The sequence below is a fragment of the Cylas formicarius genome, unplaced genomic scaffold (genome assembly GCF_029955315.1).
Source record: "Cylas formicarius isolate icCylForm1 unplaced genomic scaffold, icCylForm1.1 PGA_scaffold_8__14_contigs__length_24414737, whole genome shotgun sequence".
Taxonomy (NCBI): domain Eukaryota; kingdom Metazoa; phylum Arthropoda; class Insecta; order Coleoptera; family Brentidae; genus Cylas; species Cylas formicarius.
The window spans coordinates 24270146-24288422 of record NW_026844361.1 but is presented as its reverse complement, the minus strand read 5'-3'; the positions used below and the strand labels follow the sequence as shown (position 1 = coordinate 24288422).

The following is an 18277-nucleotide window of genomic DNA, read 5'->3' as shown; positions in this document are numbered from 1 at the left end:
ATCAACTCACGAGTCCTGCAAACTGCTCTTGATGGTATTGGCTTGCATCTCGCTTATGGCTGATGCCTTTTTGATTTCCCGAGCTCTCCAATTCTCGATCTGCACGTCCTGGTATTTGGACTTATTCCTCAATTTGTCGATAGCGACCTTGTAGTCCGCGCACTTCTCGCTGAACGCGTTGAGGTCGGCTATAAACTTCGTCTCGGCGTCTGAAGCCTGGTCCCTCTTCCTGGACGCCAGCATCAACAGCTGCTCGCATCTCTTCAGCAATTCGTCCTGCTTATCCTTGATATCCTCGTACTTTTCTGCCAAATCGCCGGCTGATTTCTGCAACTCGTCGCGTTGAACCACCATCCTTTCAATCTCCTTTTTCTGCGCCTCCCTCAGCATTTTCAACGTGTGGATCCTTTTCTCCATTTCCTCCCGCGCCTTGGAATGCTGTTTGAACAGCTGCTCTCTAAACACTTGGGATGCCCTCTGCAACAACTACACAGACGCCGGGACTAATATAGTACTAGCCAACACCACCCAATATTCCCTGAATACCTCGTAGCATTCCTCAGGTGTATTCTCCGTAGCGGCAGGTAATTTGAGCACGGGTTGGCTGGAAGACTTCTTCAAAACCTTCTGGATGTACTGGTCGAACGGCTCGTTCAACATCTGCAACCTCCACGTGCAAAAGGAAGCATGAAACGTAAAGCCACTGCTTACCTTCTTCAGCGGCGACGTCGCTTCCACGACGTTGCCGGGCGCGATTTCATCCTTGGGCATCAGGGGGGCGGCCAAAATGGCCAACGTGACCACACTCCCGTCCGCCAATAGGGTTATGACCGAGGTCGGTTCGTAATACAAAGCGAATCCGATGACAGGGTTGGACTTCGTCGAATTGACGGTTTTCGTGCATACCATGTATTCGGAGAAACTAGACTGAGCGAATATATCCGCCGAAGGCTCCGCATCTGAAGACGAAAACCCGAAGCAACTAATTATATCATTACCAACGAAGCATTCTCCACAAGAAGAAACGTAGGGAGAAAAATACTATCTGAAATGTAGAAGGGGAGAAAGATATGGGAGGATTGAGGCAGAAAACAGCAACAGTCTGCAGGCGAAAAGGCAGAGACGTTCCGATAGGAGCACAGGGAGGAAAACTTTCCGGGAATACCACGGTGTTCTAGGTATACTGAGAATGGTACCTTCGGGTCCGAAAACGAAACTATGTAGTTCTCCTACGCACGACAAATTCACGGAATGGACTCCGGCGCTGTGGGTCGCGAAGAACCGCGAAACCTTGGACTCATCTTTGTGCAAATGTATCGGACACTTGTACTTTTCGTAGTCGTCGTCCAGGGACGTCGCCAAGCCCAACTCCAAGACCACCGTCTCGAACACCAGCAACTCTTTGTCGGCGGCTTCGGTGACTATCGCTTTGCCTTGCACTCTCGACTAGAATCGAAAACGATAGGGAACGCGTTTCCGCTAAACCCACTTATTACCTCCTCGAAAATATCTGCCTCTTCTAGGTCCAGGAGTATAGCGTGGACCAACGTGCCGGTTGAAGAAGCGAAACAGAATATTTGGGGAGTGGCGTTTAGGCAGATCATAGCGCAGGCATCTTCGTCCAGATCCGGAAGACTCCAGGTAGGATAAGGACCTTTTAACCTGGCTTTGGAGCTGGAACCGTGGGGTTAGCGTAGGATGAAGTTCTCGATCGTAGAAACTTACCCCTTGTGAAGATCCACGTTGATGGAGTATACGGAGTAGTCCCCTCTCAAAACGTATACGGGCCACGTCAGCTGCTTACCGTCCCGTTGGACGTCGTTGTCTATCGTTTCCGCCTTCTTCGGGGTTATCTTTCGGTCTGGAGTGTCTAGGATGACGCGGACGTTTGCTGAAACAGCAAAATAGCTTTCCGAGGATATCCTCAACGCGGGCAAGTGCCTACTTTTATCCCTCTCGGCTATTTTCATTTCTCGAAAGTTCTCCCAGAGCGGTTTGCTGACGACTTCCGGCGACCCGAAGTCGAAATCGACGGCCACCTCGCCGTAGATGTCCAGGAAGGTGGTCTTGGTGGAGGGGAACATCGAAGAAGGCCTATCGCCTACTGAGTATTGAGCCACGCTGAGCGCCTGCTCTCCGTCGAGTTCGTACAACCTAGAAGCAAGCGTTCGCAGCAAAACGCAAACTCCACGTACCGTAGGCCGTACCTCAGCACGTTGTCGGAGGTCAGCACCAGCACGTGGGAATCGGTCACGCTGCCCGGATGAAATCTGACCTGCCTGACGGTGATGACATCGTTGCAGGCTAGTAGCCGCTCGTCGAGGCTAAAGCTCCTGCAATAGCAGACAGAGCAACTCATCGGCCAAAACGACTTGAAAAGTTTGGGCCGAATTGGACACATTTAACATGAAACTTCCATACATAATTTGTATTTTGAAATCATAGAAAAGTACTTGAGATTACCATATTAATAATAAGGCATACTTGTAGTTTTGGTTAGTTGTCAAATAAATGGGATAATATAGTTTTTATTATGAAAGCCGAGAAGAATGCAGAGACAGCAAGCTATTTGTATTACGACCAATATCCTGAAAGACTTTTTCCGAAGATTGCAACATAAATTAAATGATAGTTCAATCAGTTCCAAAAGAAGATCGGTCAAGGCCATACTAGTCATCAAGTATTGCGGTTTCGTAATACCGGTACAGGTAAGCAAAGGGATATTTTTGAACGCGCAAGAATCCTACCGACTGCTCCGTTAAAACTAATAGCGCCCTTTTGTCACGCGTAAGGGTGGCGGGGGCGGGGTGGGTTTCGGTTGAAATCCTTTTAGCGCCGGTAGCCATTAGCCATTCGGCTCATAACACGTTCCGCGTGACACATGCCGCGAAAGGTGCTAAATAATCATTTCCGGTGTCTTCATCGTGCCCCCTTCCAGAAAACTTTTTAATGCTCTTCGGGTCGCGAATTAACCGCAATTAGGCCATTCCGTGGGGGGGGGGTCGGGAGGCATGGGGCGGTAGATCCGCGTCAAGGCGCGGGCGGCTTATTGAAAAATATGCGAGTACGCTAACGAAGGGATCTCGCGATGGGTTAGATTTAGATGCGACGGGGCTAGGAATACAAGGGGGAAAATCTTTTACATAACAAATATGGATGATAAGAAGGTGTGTGCAAAATTTTTAAAAAAGATGTATACCCACGTTTGTTTGAACTTTTTTTTCTTAAAATCACCTGAGGATGGGCTCTTGATTCCGAAACATCCGGTGTTTTAGCCAGTCAATGTAAATTGCAAAGATACAAGTAAAAAAGTCTCTCTCATACTGATGAAAAATTGTCTAGAATGAGACGAACGTTGCAATTAATTTGAAAATTCCATGGAAACAAAAATTCGTTAACGATAAGGTTACAGTAATTGTCAGAATTTTGTAAAGACACGTGTCAAATTTGGAACATGAACCTGAACATTACTATACCATCGCTATTGAAAAGAGCCCAGGATAAATTCTCCAGTAGTGCCTATCTACAAATATCCAAGACCATAGAATAATTACCAGTGTAGATGGGTCACATCCTACTTATAAAGTGTACATAGTGTGTCAAATTAATTTTTTTTTTACAAGATTTTGAAAAAAGTTTGTAAAATTCACCATTTTTATGGAAAAAAGTGTGAATTTCGTAAGAAAAATGTGAAATCATACTTTTTTCCCAGAAAAATTAATATTTATCTCTTTTTTTGGTTAATTCTTTAAAAAGCTTTATTGTTTTTCAATTGAGTTTAAAGCAACAAGAGTCTCAGCTTGTCAGGATAAAAGAGATCATCAATATTCTAGTTTAGGAGTACTGTGTGTGCGTTCCATTTTTATGGTTTTACTGCGTATCTCGCTCATTAATGTGTTGCGGCTTTTGTGAGTCACGACTACTTTTTCATTAAATGAAAGGCACAAATAATAATGAAACCATTAAAAGACGTACGAGTGGTCCATTAAAAAAAAACACAAGTGTAGTGTTTATAACAAAATTTGTCTAAAACTATCGATTTCGGGACTACTTGTCCGTTGTCTTATGAGTTATTGATAAATTTAAAAAACTTTCCTTTAAACTTTTCAAAAAAATTTTTTTTCATTTTTTACTTTATTTGTAGCAGTAGGCTATAGTAAATTAACTAAATGGACTAAGATACGTCTAAGCAGTTACTACTATATAAGAGACCCTTTACTTAATTTCAAAAAACCAGTATGAAAATATATTTTTTACTAATAATGTCTTATTAATAATATAAATATTTTGTTATTATAATGTGAAGTAGATAATTGGCTATGACTCATCTATTACAAACAAAAAATCAAATGTGTCAAAAACTTACGAGACTGTCAGTTTATAATTAAATTTTTATTACCTATCTATTTTTTCTTTCTGTGTTTATTTCATTTCAATTAATTTTCTATAATAATGTACGAAACTTCTGAAAAATATGATATGCTGGTATGTTTTATACAATGCAATGAAAATGCCCAAGAAGCTTCCGAATTATATTACCACAGGTAAAGTTATTCAAGATATATTTGCTTGTCTGAAAATAAATCTAAATCTTAATTATTTAAAGTAGAATAGGGAGCAAAGAGAAACAAATGTATTAGGTTACATAAATGATGATAATTGTACAGTAAAGTTGGCATACATATCAGGCAACTGTGCCCATATGACGCCTATGTATTTATATTTTTGATAAGTCTCTAGTCTCGGAGATTCCGCATAAAAAAAATCTATGCGCCGGAATGCGGTGTTGCCAAGCGAACTTTTCCCGAAAGTTTATGAAATTATTTTTTCTTAGATTTCGCTGGGTCGGTCAGCGGCGGGGGGGGGGGGGGGGGCATCAATTAATTACACAAAACCATTCGCTTCGTGCGCGCCGTAAATCCCCGACCGCTCCGAAATTAGTCGACGGCCATATTGGCAGTAAAAACACCTGAGAAATTCATTCGCCTCGACGCCCCTCGCCCCGCCCGTTCGGACGGCGGACCGTAAAAACCGGCGCTTTAATGAAAAAAATTCGGTCGTCACGACGGACGTATTAAAAAAAGCCGGGGCCGTGCCACCTGCACGACGTACCTCGACTTGGTCGGGGCCGAGACCGTCCGCCCCGTTGGTTTTTTGTTATTCTGAAAATTTGATTTTCGAGATTTATACGGGATGACGTTTCGGTGGATACACGTTGGGGGCGTCAATGGCGGGTCGCCGCGCCGCGCGATTCGGGGTCGGGGCCATCGCCGCGGCACTAAAACTTTTTAATGAGTCGCGCGAGGTCGCTATAAGGGTCCCAGATATCGCGTTCCGAGTTACCGTCGTGAAACAAAAACGGTGTCGTCCCGTTAAAAGGGGACCGGAGTTTTACGCGACCTCGGCGTCCCCGGACGCTTATTAGGGAAAAAATTGACCCCCCCGCTCATGCTCGCCAAAAACGCAACGGCAAAATATTATTTTGTAACGAAACTTCGGGGTCTTATTCAAACCGAAATCATTATTTATTATATATTATATTATTTATAATATATTATATTCTTAGTCTTAGTTGTCTAGTCGAGTATATAAGAATCCTAATAATTAACACGTATGTATTAGCGTGCTTCATTTTTAGGCTATTTTTTTTCTCTGTGCTACCTGAAAATCTGATACTTTATAGAAAATAAATAATTATGCAGCCGGGTAAAAGGCTTTAAGTGCAATAGCGGCTTAGATCAACAATGATATGTAGAAGTGTAATTTTTTATGTTATTTTGGAGTTTCTGTTGAGTCAACAGGTGGACTAAATCAACAATAATGCATCGATGGACTTAATTCGACTTTTGCAGTTAAAGCACCACCAGGACTACTGTTTATCGCTGGTTTTTGGACTTCAGTCGTGGTCATAGTTTTCTTAAGGATGAATTTCGTCGTCCAAAATCGGTGGTTGTCCAAGAAAACATTGCTGAAACTGATTTTGCAGGATTGTCATATGACTTACCATGAGATGTGTGGGCTGTGGCACTTGTTTGCCGAAATTAGAAAAACCAACTCCCGAAGACTCTCCACGACGACAATGCTATCTTTCACCGATCAGTGCAAACAAAGAACTATTCGAGCATTAGAAACGTTGATTTGATGAGCCATCCACCATATAGTCCTGATTTAGCACCTAATGACTTCTTTTTATTCCTATAAGTTAAGAATAAATTAAGTGGGCAATGATTTTTGACACCAGAAGAAGCGATTGATGCGTTTACAAAGCATGTTTTGGAGGTGCCCGACTCGATGTGGGAAAAGTGCTTTGATGATTGGTTTTGTTGAATGCAAAAGTGTATTGATCATCAAGGTCACTGTTTTGAGAAACCATAAAGTCATATTTGTTGGTAGCTTATATTTTTTCATTACAAATCCAGAAATATAAAAGTTAAAACGTCCAGTCTTGAATACTGAGCTGACTATCAACCAACAGCAAAAGCCAAAGCCGCATTTATAAAAATCAGCACCGTCTACGACCTACCGCTGAAAACCAAAATCTTCATACCACAGTGCTATATTTTTTCAGTTGTATTATACGCAGCGGAGGCTTGGACGCTCTCGTTGGTTGCTACGCATTCTAAGAATCCTCTGGATCGATCGACCAGAATAAGAAAGGGATGCGAAGTTATTGCAACAATTAAAAAACGTAAATTGGAATACCTAGGCCATATTATGAGGAACCAACAACGATAGATATAGCCTCCTCCAATTACTTTTACAAGGAAAATTGTATGGTAAGAGAGGACCAAGACGAAGACCTAAACCTAAGAAAATGGTTTCAAATAACCATGACTGGACTATTCGGCAGAGCAGCCAACCACAAGAAGAACAAGAAGTTGTCTAGTTTTTTAAGCGACTGAATATTCAGGTCGGCTTTTTTAATTTCAACACTGCAAACACAAATCGGTTATCGTCGAATGTATTATTGTTTACCCACCATAGCGCCTTTACTTACCATTCGTGAAACGTTTTTGGCTGACAGAGTTCGTCGACGCTGCTCGGAGCACCTCGCAGACGGTCTAACAGCCGTACACCTCCAAAAATGGCGTCTAAGAACCCGCCGCGATGATAAGCCCCGCAGTGTACCCCGCCCGCACACGCGTTCGGGATTAATCTCCAAGTCGCGTTAATTTTATCACTTTTTAATGCAAATATGGCGGCGGCGGCGGCCAAATCTACGCCGCGAGGCTAAGTGCCGGATTACGCAACCTATGCTTTCTTAATTGCCACCCCCAGTGACGTTACGCGAAAAGAACGATCGCGCGGCGATCCTACCGACTGCGCCGGTTAATACGGCGGCTATTTAACGCGGGGACGACCCGTCCGAGGTACCTTCCGGGCATTCCGGTTGGTCTCTAAAGTCAGTTACGTGCTGATTTTGTTTGGGAATTTAAAAATATACTTAACTTTTCTTGCTGTTACACATTGCAAATGTGTTTTGGTGGTAACCGGAAAACCAAAAACTATAATTACGCAGATGTCAATTATGCAATCATAACCGGACTTTTCACCTGTTGTTTATTTACTTGTCCTTAGAAGCGTGCTTAGTTTTTTTTTTTTAATATCTGATAAAGTTTACTAGCCAAACATGCCTTTTAATACCGTAGCAACGAGTGAAGTTGGGAAAAGAATCGTTCCAAAAGCCGGAGAGTCCAGGAACAGAGTAGTTGTAAAATATTTCTTAGGTGATTTAAGGTTCCTACGGGTTTTGCGGAGTATTATAATAACGCTACAAAATCTTTAAAAGGTGTTATACATACAGTATTGAAAAGAGTACTGATATAATAAATAAAACTCGAATGGTTTAGGAATTTATTAGTGTACACACCAATGGTTGAATTATAAGATTACAAAAACTGTTATAAAAGCTAAAGTTAAACCATTTATAAAATAAAACCAAAAATGTGAGTTGGGCCGCCGCTGTTTCAAGAAAACCCAAGGACGAAAATTCCACTTTGAATATTCATCGCGGCGATGCGCTAATTGCGGGAAAATTATCCGAACTCGCGCGCGGTTAATAATAATCCTATTTTATTATTGTTTACAGTTTCGGAGCTTCCGCGCGGGATTAGGCGACATTTTTGCTAATACCGTCGCTTGTACGTCATAAATTTATTAGGGTAATTAGTCCGCGGGGGGAGGGCGGGTACGCGGATCCCGCCCGACGAGGCGATCGGAACGCGACGATCCGGCTCGAAGGACCGAATAAAAAAGCGCGCGAAACTTAAAAACCAAGGTTTATAAAAGATTGCATATACTTTGTCTTCGACGGTCGCGTGAACAAATACAATTTCACAAATTAAAATAAAATTTGCTTCACATATTTGATATGCTACATGATATTTGCGCAACTCACTTTCTCCATAAGAACGAAAAAAAAAAAAAAAAAATTGTTGCCTCGTCAAAATATATAGTTAGACCACAAGCAAATGTTTGCCTAGCGAATCTAAGCAAAACTCGTCTCCTACATAATATAAAACAACAATTATTATAATAAACTATTGTCACAGTCAAAAAAACTCATTTAAGCTTTAGACGTGACGTACCAAAGTATATTTTACCAGATATTTAAATTTATTTGCGCAGTGCAATCCGTTCAGGTTATGTAGGCATGACAAGGATATTGTCCAACAATTTATAACTAAGAGTGTTCTTGTCAAAATTAATAGTTGTAACATTCAATATACACTTAAAAATAAAAAGACTTAAAAGAGTCAAAATTCCTATACCACGAAACGGTTGACGACGAAAAATAATAATAAAAAAGTTGAGAAAACGTCGTTCAAAGGGTTCGCATTTGCAATTTAAATTCCTTGCCACAGCGTGACCATAAATGAACATACGCACAATAATATTAAAGTAAAAGATCTATGCAAACCAATGTTCTTAATCTCTACATCACGTAGCAATAGGCAGTAAGTTTTTTTTTAATAGAATCTATGGGATTGGTTCAGGTTCAGGTGAGAATCAAAATAAACACCTTTATCTACACTATCCTGGCCAATGCACCCATTGCCGAATCTGAATGGCTTTTATTTGTATTTACCACAAAAACCATAAACTTAAATACGTCGGTGTTGGAACTAGTATTCAATACTTCAAAATTATTGCTATCAAAAGCAGAAACGGCATCATCAGTGAAAAGAGAGACAGTTGAATTAAGAGCACGTAACTGTTGACGTCATTAAATGCGACTGTATTTTCAACGCAACGTTTTTGTTAGCATTGCGTTTAAAGAATTTTAATTTCCGCGTCGTGGAAAACTCGACTCTTGTAAAAATTTAATATTATTAAAAAAGCAATTTTATGCGACACCATTGGAGATCGCCCGAGATAACTTTATCCCCTGAAGATCCTACGCGACTGCGCCGATTATACGCGTCGCGCCCCGACTACGTTAAATCACGAAATAATGTCTTTGGCTACGCGTCCCGATTTTTCGGCGAACAATATGGCGCCGCGACAAATTTCGGGGAAAACAATCTTTAAATTTATAATATAAAGCGAGCACACCTTGATCGCCGACCCGTGGGGCACCGAAACTTTCTCAAAAGTGCAATTAGGCGCAGGCCGTGTTTAGCAACAATAAATTAAGGCGTATTTCTATATATACGGCATAAACTTTAAATAATGGCACCGGAAGCCGTCGGAGGACGATATCCTGGTTCTTTAATGTATTCCAAACTTGGGCAATATAACACTTTGTAAACGTACGGCGGAGTTGCCGCGGGACCCCGCGGAATTTTAGCCCCTCGCTCCCTTCTCCTTTCCACCAACGCTGCCGTTTTGTCATCGTAAAGTTATTAGGGACGAAATAGGAACGAGAAAGAGAGAGCCCCATCCCAGAAAACTATTTGGTATACAATAATTATGGTTAAACATGGTGGCGGAGGTCCCCCGAAGATATATTCGGGTAGGATCTGAACTAGTGTGTCCTCTCAGAGATGTGTAAGATATTGATGTGTGTGACCGAAGAACAAAAAGATAAATCGACACCGCCACTTTAACCAGAAACAGTGGATCGAAGTTATAGAACGAACAATTACAAAAACTAAAACTAAAAAAGGGCTCGAACGGGAGATGAGATGAGATTTCTTTCCTGTAGTCAACGCATTGATGTTTTTCGGTCCACAGTATAAATTGTTGTTTTGGTTAGTTAGTTGTTAGTAAAAATGAACAATTACTGAACAAGCGAGAAAAGTGCACATTGTATATAAGTTCGATGAGCATGAATATTTTTATTTTTACCTATATTTAAAAATATATACATACAGGCATTTTCTTTATCGTATGCGTTTAAAAAGAATGAACCCCACATCCGACGGGACTGTGTACGAAGCGGTGCCCCACACGAAATGGCGAAAATCAACGTAACGAATTAAATGGACCGTGCGAAAATAACTACCGAAACAAATTGGGAAGACCAAAGCGGATTCTTTGCTCCGTTGTCCAACTGTGGTTTTTCTCCACGGCGAAAAAATTTATGCCTTCAAAACCCAACAAAAAAAGAAACAAGGAAAAATAATAATAAAACCTAAATTTAAAAGATTTAAAACGACAGAATGAATAAATTCCAACGGTATGTTCAATTCAAAATCTTTTTTTTTCTGGATAACAAACAGAATTTTGATGTATGAAAGAAAGTGAAATTGGGTTGCAACTTTTCGGCTTGGAAGCTTGGGTGTTTCCTTAACAAAGTTGATAATCATATCAGTTAACTTTTTTGACCTTGAAAATTAAAAACTCGTTGCAATAAGATCACGTGAGTTATTTTTCTTGTTAGATTCCTGAATAAATACCGCATTTGTAACGATTTAGATACGCAGACCAAGAGGGTTGCGGTTACAAACCCAATCGGTAACGTAGTCTGCGAAGGTGTAAAACCCAACCGCATCGAACCCGACGACATAAATTCGTTAATGAATAAATAAACTCGTGTTGATTATAAGATACACAACGCGGCAAACGCGGCCGACCCTCCTTTACCTGTCGGGGGTGGCTTATATCGACGACGAGGGTTCGCTAGTTCTGCCAAGGTTGTATCCAATGGACCTATAGCTTTAAAATGCATATTTTGATTACTATCCTGTGTCAAACTGATTTGGAAACTATTTTCAAGCTGAGCAGAGCAGCTAAAATGAATATTTCCTTTACATTATCTAAAAACTAGCTACTAAAAATTGTCTAATTTCCTAAACCGTCAGTCTCAATTGTGGGACCCTGTTAAGGAGACCGTAAGATTTTGCAGTCGCTACCATATCCTCTGGTCCACCCCCCCCCCCCATCCATCATAGGGAAAAGAACCGGCCACAAAAGAAAACTCTGTAAAATAACTTCGCCATTAAAACCTTTTAACAGAGCGGAAATCGTAAATATTTCTATGGCGCGCGAGGAGGATCCTCCCCCCTCCACCTCTCGCGCCCGCCTAATTAGAATTTCTTTTCATTAGATCTTGAGACATTTATTAGGCGGTTAGCTGACGTAATTAATATGCGGTCGCGTTTTCATTCGAGAGGGGCGGCTGTAAAACGCCGCCGCCCCCGGTGTCGCATCGCGAGCCTCTTTGTTTGTCCGATTAATCTTTGGTATTAATAAAAAGGTTTTTGTTGAAAAGTAAAAAATTAAAAAATGCCAGTCGTGTACGGCAAAGTTGTGAAAACGTAAACTACGACGCGTTAATAGGGAAGGGAACAGCACAGTAAAAGAGAACATTTACGTTTCTCAAAGAAACAGGTAACTGTAATACTTTTTCAAACTTGCCGACGTTTCGCCAATCATCCTGTTGGATTCTTCAGAGCTTGACACCTGAATCCTGAATCGCGGTTAAGATTGTTAGGTTGTTTATAGATTTCTATTGATTCTCGGATTTTTCATTGGTAGAAGAATTGATTACACGCAAGAATTTTAGTTCTATCCAATAAAATTTTATGTCCGGTTTCGTGATCGTGTTCGGAAACTGCTGCGGAGTTTATTTCTGTTAGTCTTAAGTTGATATTTTTCGTCCAGTCTCTGGAATGAATTCGTTGCCGCATATGCATGCAATGTTGTAAACCGACTTACCTCTGCTCTTCTCTCTAATAATTATATTATATTTCCACATTAAAGATATTAAGCGTCCCATTACAAAATACACTTAACCACAACAATAGCATTGAGGCCGAAAGCAATCCTACACTTGCGACTGTGGTCCTTCCTTACATTTAAAACATCACTGACTACATATCAAAAGTTCTAAAGAAATATAACGTCAAAACCAGGTTTACCACTCGTCCAAAAATCTCTCAACATCTTCGATCCGCCAAAGACAAAATTCTATTTCAGATACCAGGAGTTTACATTTCAAAATATTGCGTGACGCCACTGGCACAGCGGGCTAAAAAAGGACGCCCCGGTATAATTAAGAATATAGAGAGCCCGTGTCCGGTATGGGATGGGGAATGTCTTCCCGGTCTCTCCCAAATATATCAACCGAATTTATCATGTTTAATTTGTAGACTAATGCGCGGTATATATAAGCGCGTATGTGTATGTGCGTGTGGGGGGAGTATGGGGTAGGTGCGTACGCGGGGCGGAACATAAAAGGGTTGGATTTTTTACGGACTTTGAATTATTTATTAAATTTCGCAGGGCCTTGGATTTTGGGGAGATCTTTTATGTTAGACCCAATTAGCATTCCCGGTATATATGCGTATATGGTTCAGGAGGGGCGGGGCCGTAATTATTTATGTATATTGCGTAACGGGAATGCAAATGAAAAATTCAGGCTGACCGCGACCACGAGGAGGAAAGGTTCACGGGGATTTCTTCGAGCCGCTTTTGAATATTCAAAATGTATTAATTTGAGGGCAGTGAATTTTGAGTATCCCGCTAAATTTTACTAAATTATATAAAAAAATAATAACCAATAAGCTTTCGTAACGCAAGATTCAAAATGAAAGATTTTTGAAAACATTATTAAATAAAATATTTCGTTGGTCTAATTTAACAACAACATCGATACTATACTATACTATACGACTCAGAAATTTTAAAATAGAAAAAACCATCTTAAAGTGAAGGATTGTTTCTTACTTCCTGGAAAGAAGCAACTAACCAATTGATTTTTGTTCCTTGTTCGCTTCCAAAGGGTGCCTGTTTTTCGATATTTCTTCGGAGTATAGCTTATCTATAAAGAAGCGGTTTTGAGATAAAGTGCTCCAGTTTTTTGAAAGGAAAAAATCGAAAATAATGTACAGAGTATAAAATTCAAGTGGAATCCAACTTATAAATTGGTTAAGGCTTTCGCGGCCCGTTGATAAGCTATTATCTTCATTCGGGTTTAAAGGCCGTCGTCGATTGGAATTACTTCCTAACGTTTCGCTAGCACGAGTGGAGAGCTTCTTCAGAGGTCCTTCCATCTCCGATGTTGGACGTAGACTGACGATTTCTCCTGCGCAGGTTGTATTTATGCCGATTGGTGGAGGGCGGGGCTTGTTCCGCTTCGGTTGGTCTCGGGATATCGATCGGTACTGCTCGGGCGTTCGTAAGGATCGGGTTCCAGATTTGGTTGAGTCTAAGGGTCTCCTCCTTTCGGTTGAAATTGTGTGGGTGTTTTTGAATCTCAATGGCTTCCCTGACTAGTCTGTTGTGATAGCCGTTGACCGATGCTAGTAACTTACTACTCTCAAAGTGTATCCTGTGTTCCCCGCTGCCCAGTGCGTGTTCAGCCACTGCAGACTTCTCTGTATGTCCTAGCCTGCAGCTTGCTTTATGCTCCTTAAGTCTCGTTCCCATTGATCTCTTGGTAGTTCCGATGTAGACCTTTCCGCATGAACACGAAATGCGGTAGACTCCCGCAGCTGAAAGTGAGCCCCTCTTGTCCTTCGCTGACCTGATGGTCTGCTGGATCTTCTTTGTAGGCTTAAAGATTGTTTTGATGTCGTGTCTTTTCAATACTCTGCCAATCCTGTCGGTGACACTCGGAATATACGGCAGATATGCGTGGGAGGTGGAGGGTCGTTGTTCGGTATCCCGTGATCTTGATGATCTTGAGTTCATTGATCTCTCGATCTCCCTCTTACTGTAGCCATTTGCCTCGAACGCAGTTTTTAGGTGTTCAAGTTCCATCTGGAGGTTCTCCGGTTCGCAAATCCTTGGGGCTCGTTCTGTCAGGGTTCTGATAACCCCATACTTTTGACTTGGGTGATGGTTGGATAGAGCATGCAGGTATCTGTCCGTATGGGTTGGTTTTCTGTAAACTGTGTGGCCCAGCTTGTTACCTCGCTTCCTCACTAGTACGTCCAAGAATGCAAGTTGTTGGTCATTTTCAGTCTCCATAGTAAACTGGATGCTGGGGTGCTGACTGTTGAGATGCTGCAGAAAGTTGTTGAGCTTGTCCATACCATGTTTCCAAATCACGAAGGTGTCATCCACGTACCGGAACCACGTTGCTGGCTTGTACTCTGAGGTCTCGGCCACTCTAAAACTGGAGCTGCATTATCTTGCATTAAATTACCAAAACAAAATCACCAGAGGCTTAGTACAGGCTGCAAAACTAAGACATACCTTTGACCTATTCGGTTTTGTCGAACGGGAATTTAGGAGTTATTTTACCAATAATTCCACGCCCTTGTCGTTAGAAACAGGTAGGTTCCAACCTCTTAAAATTCGCTTGTCATCGGATCGAAAATAAGACATTATCTCAATCTTCAACAGTCCAATTTTCATGATTCAAACACCAAGTTAAACGGACCCTTAACTGTAAATAATTTCCCAACGCGAAGTCGCTAAGCGTTTTTCTGCAAGTTTCGACCGAAACCACCACACCTGTAGCTTGAACGTGTCGCATTTGAAGCTCGAGACGAGAGCTCGAGTATTTCTTCTCGCTATTTGAGCTACAAACCGATCTTGTTCTTTTGTAGTTATTCTTAGGACTTTTCGGTCTATCATTTGGATTTCCTAATTCCAGAAACCTAGAATAAGTTTTTGAAAAAATCCCCACCGTTCTCTAAATACAAAAACAAATTAAACGAATAGTTTATATTAATACTGGGTGATTCTAAATAGGTTTGTTGTGTGAACCCCCATTTTTTACTTAGTAGAAGAGCACCCTCGTCGACCGAGATCCGGTCAAAGCCGCGGGACGCCGCTAATGTACCGCGTTCCCGAAAACCCGGAGTTCTTTCCTGTCGCGTCCGACGAAACCGAGCACTTAAACAATATTGTAATCCCGATAACGGTTGCTTTTCTAATCCTCGACGACGGAAACTTCAACAATTTAGCGAAGCCGACGGCGATTATATTTGTAATGCATATTCAAGGCTAGGATTCTAAGGTTCGACAAAGTTTGGGTCTCCGCTCTCCCCGGCTTTGCGTTTACGACAACGACGATGAGCAGTTTCGTTTTCGACGCAACGCTCACCTGCAGTACACCACCTCCTTGTTGTGGTCGAACGCGCCGTGGGGCGGAAATCTACGGGGCAGTTGTAGTACCAGCACTCCGTTGGGTCCGGCTACTACCAACATGGTTCCCGTCTCATTTGCTAGTATACGTTCGGGGGTGAAGAGTGGCGGGTGAAGGGGTAATAATTTCTGGAACAAATTTCATATTGCAGTACGGAATGAATATTGAATTTATTTTGCACGTAATGGGATTACATCCCACAAGTTTCTATGAGTAGATCAGTAGTGAGAGTTCTAAGCCGCTTTGAGCGGGAAAATTTGAATTGGCGTGAATATTAGGCTGACTTGTAATAATGAATAAATGTAACAGCATACTTAGGTGGATATTAGCAGTGGTAAAAGTTTAAAAATTCATATACAAGAAATTTAATTTTAGATATAAATTTTCCTTCAAAAAAACACTTCGGTTGCTACCTGATGCAGCGTACTCCCAAGTATTCACTCCCTCAGACACAGCCCCCGTACAAAGCCCGCTATTTTATGAGGGGATAACTTAATCAGATCTTCAAGTCTGAGGGTTTCATTCCCCGGTTTGGAGGACTTTCCCCACAATATGTGCTCTGCCGTTTCCTCATTTTTGAAGCACAACCGGCATTAGTTGTCATTGGTGAGTATTGCTAACATTGCTAACAGAGTGTCAGTTGTGCGTGGGATTATTATCATTCCAATCTCTTTGTACAGTGAACGTTACCTATTTTCACAGTAAAACATATTTTAAGATCTGCTGGACTAGTATTTTTAAATCGTTACGTTTTATGCGACTATATTTTGAAAAATTCAATAACATTTTTTATTTCGGGGAACGTATAAAAACTTCTAGTTAGCATTCGGGACGTTTTTCTCCATTCTTCAGACCACTACTACATTTAGCTGTACGAAATATACCTTATAAGCACTTTTAAGTAAAACTAATCTCCTCTATCTCCTGTTTGAGTGTGAACAATGAATGACCTAGGAGACACCCTGCATAAATTATGTATTAATTATTTATGTTACTTTAAATGTATAATAAGAACAAAAAAATGAGTATCGGAGCCACTTGTTGTTCAGTACCAATTTCCGAACGGCTGATGGTGCGGGGTGTCTATAAATATCGCCCGTCATTGCAACGCACTAAAAAATTTCTCACCGCCAGCGTAATTGTTTTCCCGCCGCGTTTTGTTAAGCGAAAAAAAAATGGCGCGTAAAGAAACCCGAACCATAATCTCCGGGCGATATTTATCGCAAAAATTGATAAATGTACCAATTAAGGGCAAAAAGGCGCGCCTTCCTTTTTTAATATCGGCCCCGTTAAAAAACGGCTATTTAATCTTGGTTATGGCGAAAAATTGCTAATTTAAATCGAAGAGTCTCGCTTACCGACGCGCCCGACCCCCTCGAGTAGTATAAATTATCGGAATTATTGCATTAAAAAATCCATCTTGGCGGTTTTTCTTAACTGATCGGGCCCGCGGCACTTTTCCCCGCATTAAAAACGGCGATCGTTGGATATTAAGAATTTGAGGAAATGGGGGGACCATAATTGCCGATTTTCCGAAAGTATCCGATCGTCCCGGACCACCTCACTCCCCCCGGGTACGCACGTTAATTTAATTTTCTTACAAATTGCATCCGCAAATGATTCCTTAAGTAAGGGAGTAAGATTCCAACGGTGAACTCCACCTCTTCAACTGGAATGAATCATTACATGCCAACCAAGCACCGCTTGAAGTGTACAATAAACTCTGGAATGAGAACGTCTACCCCAAAGCCTGGAGAGAAGCAATAGTGATAATAAATAAAAATAAATTAGAACCCTCAAGATTTCGACCAATTAGCTTGACCAATTGCTCGCGTCGACGTTACTGGTTTTTAATAGTAAAGTCGACGCGAGCAAACGTCGCGTATCGATATTTTTTAAACCCTTATATGTATTTTAAATGTTTCGTTAACTTTGTGTGTATTATGTGTGTGACTTCCGTATACAAATTATTTTTTGTTGGACTTTTATCTTTTATCAGGGGCACTATGACAAAACCAAACGCTTTTAAAGTATAGACCTTGCATATGATGCTACCTCTCCAAATTTAACCCAATAACCAAAAGCTAAACATATATATAGAGAAGTTCTACGAAAAAACAAAATATAAACTATATATATATATATATATATATATATATATATATATATATATATATATATATATATATATATATATATATATATATATATATATATATATATATATATATATATATATATATATATATATATATATATATATATATATATATATATATATATATATATATATATATATATAATCGGCATATTATAATTTTGTTTTATTTATAATTAAATAATAACCGAATAACAACGAGATCGATATTAGATATATGAGGCTTTAGTGAAATTTGTTTATTATTTTATCATTTGTATATCATTTGTATGATATGGTAATGTATATTTGTGCGTATTATTTCAAAATAAAAAAAAATCAGTATTTTGGAATTCTTTAGCTATTGGATTGGTTGTCATAAAATGTTTAGAAGAAAATTTCAATTTTTTTTATTCACCAACAAATATTGGTAAAATTTTAAAAATTTGGTATTTTTTTTTATATTTTGTTAGTAAATGTTTCATCTTTTTTTTTTTAAACTAGAAAGATTCAAAATATTTTGAATTTCTAAATAAAACAATTTGCATGCTATCCTATTAACTTCCACAAATCCTGCTTGTTTAACATGCGAATTATTCGGCACTTTGAACGACTATTAAATTTTCGTTTGTTTTCCGATTATAAAGGGAAATCGA

At 40.3% G+C, this 18277-nt stretch overlaps 1 protein-coding gene across 1 annotated transcript in view; it reads right to left on the bottom strand.

Annotated features, from left to right (window-relative positions):
• Positions 1 to 18277, bottom strand: part of LOC132705887 (nuclear pore complex protein Nup88) — a 48465-nt gene that overhangs the window by 271 nt on the left and 29917 nt on the right. The window contains exons 2-10 of the mRNA XM_060676832.1: positions 15443 to 15612; positions 2208 to 2333; positions 1946 to 2154; positions 1726 to 1891; positions 1497 to 1674; positions 1197 to 1446; positions 712 to 959; positions 547 to 660; positions 11 to 486 (exon numbers count right to left, since the gene is read on the bottom strand). Coding sequence (XP_060532815.1) covers positions 11 to 486; positions 547 to 660; positions 712 to 959; positions 1197 to 1446; positions 1497 to 1674; positions 1726 to 1891; positions 1946 to 2154; positions 2208 to 2333; positions 15443 to 15612 — 1937 coding nt within the window. The remainder of the gene's footprint in view (positions 1 to 10; positions 487 to 546; positions 661 to 711; positions 960 to 1196; positions 1447 to 1496; positions 1675 to 1725; positions 1892 to 1945; positions 2155 to 2207; positions 2334 to 15442; positions 15613 to 18277) is intronic.